The 3,764-nt window shown below is 37.8% G+C and overlaps 1 protein-coding gene across 1 annotated transcript in view; it reads left to right on the top strand.

Annotated features, from left to right (window-relative positions):
• The first annotated feature begins 812 nt into the window (after positions 1-812).
• Positions 813-3,764, top strand: part of LOC107560770 (excitatory amino acid transporter 5-like) — a 12,184-nt gene continuing 9,232 nt past the window's right edge. The window contains exons 1-5 of the mRNA XM_016245029.1: positions 813-870; positions 1,473-1,704; positions 1,786-1,885; positions 2,762-2,995; positions 3,500-3,694. Coding sequence (XP_016100515.1) covers positions 832-870; positions 1,473-1,704; positions 1,786-1,885; positions 2,762-2,995; positions 3,500-3,694 — 800 coding nt within the window. The 5' untranslated portion in view covers positions 813-831. The remainder of the gene's footprint in view (positions 871-1,472; positions 1,705-1,785; positions 1,886-2,761; positions 2,996-3,499; positions 3,695-3,764) is intronic.

Genomic DNA, 3,764 nt, shown 5'->3' with positions numbered 1-3,764 from the left:
ATCTACTTACTTTATAGTCATTCCTCAGAAATCTAAACATAAATCACATTACACATAAAGGCAACTGCATTGCACCTTTACATGCCCTATTGATTAAAAGACATAATTACTTTATTTCAGCCTGAATTTCCGTGGAGATGTTAAGTGGCTATGATGTTGAGGGATCAGGAGAGCTTAGACATGGCTCAGTTTAGGATTGGCTGAGGACTAAGGAATAAGGTATTTCTGCCCCACCTGTCACCTGTGCTGCGTGACAGAGCATGGCTCTGTGTCATTGGAGTGTAGGGTGAAGACTGGAGCCTAAACTGATTACTAATCTGAGCCTGAGACCATATGGCCCTCATTGAGGTGATGGAGGAGGAGACTATTTACATAAAGCCACAAGTTTATTTTTTAACAGTGCATTTCATGATGAAAGTCTTAGACAGGTAGAATTAGAGAGGTACCAAATTAGCATGTGATGTTTGTGACCTCCTTTGAGAGGTTATTGGGATTGGCGTATCTGGGGCCCTCTGTGCTAACCAGACAGTGTGTTGATAAGCAAACTAAAGCAAGACACTTGGATTAGGATTAGTTGACTGTGTCACAGTATGCACACTTCTGCAATGCACTTATGTTTTGCTGGTGATGGGAAAGAACATATGCCAACATAAAATTGCATTTTGACATCACAGACCAGCCTGACCAGCACCAGATTAGTAGATAATCGGAATAAACCAGTTTAGTATTTTCAGCAGGTTAGGAAAAATCAGAAAGCCACTGATTCTGTGTAATAAACATTAATATTCATAATAATATTCATAAAAATCCTCTCTTTCCTCCATCAGTAACATGTTCCCAGCCAACTTGGTCCAAGCAACATTTCAGCAAGTGAGTTTTTATGTTTTCCCATTAGTTTGTGCCTTCAGTGCTTGAGCTGTTAAACCAGAAAAATTTCATATTAAAGATATTTACTGATATTGACTTGAAATGTTAATTCCTAAATAACACCTAAATTTCCCTTTTATACATACCATCCACATAAGAATGTAATTTTAGGTGGAGATGCAGGATATGTAACTGTAACCGGCCAGTATTAACGTTTTTTTTTTAAATAAAAAACCATAAGCAGTCATAACCGATAAATTAACATGTCCTCATTTCCCCATTTGTCAATCTTTAAAAACACGAATAAATTAAAAACTGTTAAATATGATCTTTATTATTTTTCTCAAAATTAATATAAATTTTTCATACTGCACATTATAATGTTGTGATCACTGTAATCCACTTTATCAATTTTAGCTTTTAGTGTTTTATTTCATTTATTTTGACAAAATTATCGGCCATAACATGGAAATAATTATCAGCTAATATCGGCCAGAATTGCATACATAATGTTGTCTACTGTACCTTTGGCTTTTATATTTTCGCATTACTATGATTTTGCTGTTAATTTGTTTTATGTATGCCATGTTAATTATGAATTGTAGTATCGCACAAAGAGCATCCCTATCATGAAGTCTAAACCCACCATTGGTCAGGACGTACTAGACACCACCACCAGACGGATCTTCATTTATGGAATCCAGGATGACAATGGCACAGACGTCCAGAACTTCTCCCTTGACCTGACGCCACCTCCGGATGTGGTCTTCAGAACGCTTCCTGGCACCAGTGAGGGCATGAACGTCCTCGGTATCGTGATCTTCTCAGCTACTATGGGTGAGTTGTAGCAGCAACGTCTGAAATTCCACAGCTTTATCCAGTCTGTTTTATAAATACTCAAGTATTCTTGTTATTTAGGAATCATGCTTGGAAGAATGGGACCAAATGGCAGCGCTCTTGTCAACTTCTGCCAGAGTCTGAATGAAGCTGTGCTGAAAATTGTGGCCATTGTTATATGGTAAAGACATGCGTCATCTTGTAACTGAAACCCAAAATTAATGTATGTCTCACTATGACAATAAACCAAATAACTACATAGAGAGTTAAGTAGTTGTCGAATGTTCTTCATGTTTAAGTCATTCTCACCAAACAGTGCTGTTTGTGCCTCAAAATTAGATTTTGTTTTAAATTTTCAATTATTTAATTTCTGAGAAATGCATTAAGCATTTTAGATTTTTTTCAACTGAATGTCATCTTTTTTATGGCAGATATTGAATATTTAAAAGTACAAGACCACAAACATGTCAAAAAGCTAATAAGATGTGATTTTAAAGGTCCCTGTTGTAAATACTCTAAAGGGTAGATTCACTTAGAATGAAAAATTGAAAATGCTGAAAGTTTTTTTCGCATGTGCCAACTGTGCTGATTTAGCACCCGATTCACAGCGAATGCTGTAGTTTAGGCAATTGCGCAAACACGTATCAAATTAGCACCGATGCCAGTTTGCACTGGCCAATTAACATTGACACTAATGTATAAATAGAATAATTTCAGTCTCATTTAAGTGAAACTATGATATTCTTGTTCATAATATTCTTACTTGCATAGAATGTGCACTTTTATATAGAACTTATAGGTTCCTTTACCATGTAGTTTCATTTGGTGGTAAAACCATGATGCAAATTGTGCTAGGCACAATTCTTTAGCCTCCAATGAACCTTTTTTACATAGAAAAAGCATGTTTGTGAATATCAAAGTAATATCAATGACTTCATTTAAATACTGAATATGCAGCACAGTTTCAGTACAAAAAAAAAACTCACTTACATTTCGTGTGCGACTGTTTGGTGAATCCCACCTCAGAATGCCATCTATTTCTGGTGTAACACTACAGGTACTTCCCATTTGGAATTGTGTTTCTGGTGGCTGGGAAGATCTTGGAAATGGACGACCCTTCAGCTATGGGAAAGAAACTGGGCTTCTACGCTATCACTGTGGTCATGGGGCTGGTGCTTCACGGCCTGTTCATTCTGCCTTCCATGTATTTCTTCATTACGAAAAAGAGCCCCATCGTCTACATCCGAGGGATTTTACAGGCCCTGCTCATCTCATTAGCTACTGCATCCAGGTAACAGCACCTTTATGCAATTCATGTTTTGAGATAAGTCCTGCTAGATGATAACAAACTAAAGACAGGAATACACTACACAACTTCAAATCAACACGCTTGGCATCATTCACTTACCAACTGGGCATCACACACATTAAAGACTAAGGATCATACACTACCAGACTTTCAAGTTGTTCCAAACACAACAGACGCAGAAACAGGTGCCTCCTTGCTAGAAGACACATGACATATGAAAAAAATGTGTAATGTTCTAAATGTTCTAAAATCGACTCTAAATATCAAACATGTTTAATACGCGCCAGCCAGAAGGAATCATAGTCTGAAGATAAAATATTGGAGTCTGTGCCGATGTCATACTCTATGCAACATCTTGTGAAATCTGTCAACTCTGACTGTCCAGAATGTAAATTCTGAATTCTGGTGAAAAGTTGAGTGGTGAATTCCAGCCTAGAACTGAAAGTAGCACAAATGTAAACGACAAACTCTTGTGTTGTACTCCAGCTCTGCCACGCTGCCTATCACATTTAAGTGCCTCCTGGAGAACAACCACATCGACCGCCGCATCATTCGCTTCGTACTTCCTGTTGGCGCCACTATCAACATGGACGGCACTGCCCTATATGAGGCCGTGGCAGCCATCTTTATAGCTCAAGTCAACAACTACGAGCTAGACTTTGGGCAGATCATCACTATCAGGTAGGGTAAGACATTTGTGAGTTTGTGAGTTATTCCATCTGAAGAGTTTGGAGGTTAAGTTTATTTATTT

The sequence above is a fragment of the Sinocyclocheilus grahami genome, unplaced genomic scaffold, assembly GCF_001515645.1.
Source record: "Sinocyclocheilus grahami isolate Dianchi unplaced genomic scaffold, SAMN03320097.WGS_v1.1 scaffold742.1, whole genome shotgun sequence".
Lineage (NCBI taxonomy): Eukaryota > Metazoa > Chordata > Actinopteri > Cypriniformes > Cyprinidae > Sinocyclocheilus > Sinocyclocheilus grahami.
This window is presented reverse-complemented; position numbering and strand designations above follow the sequence as displayed.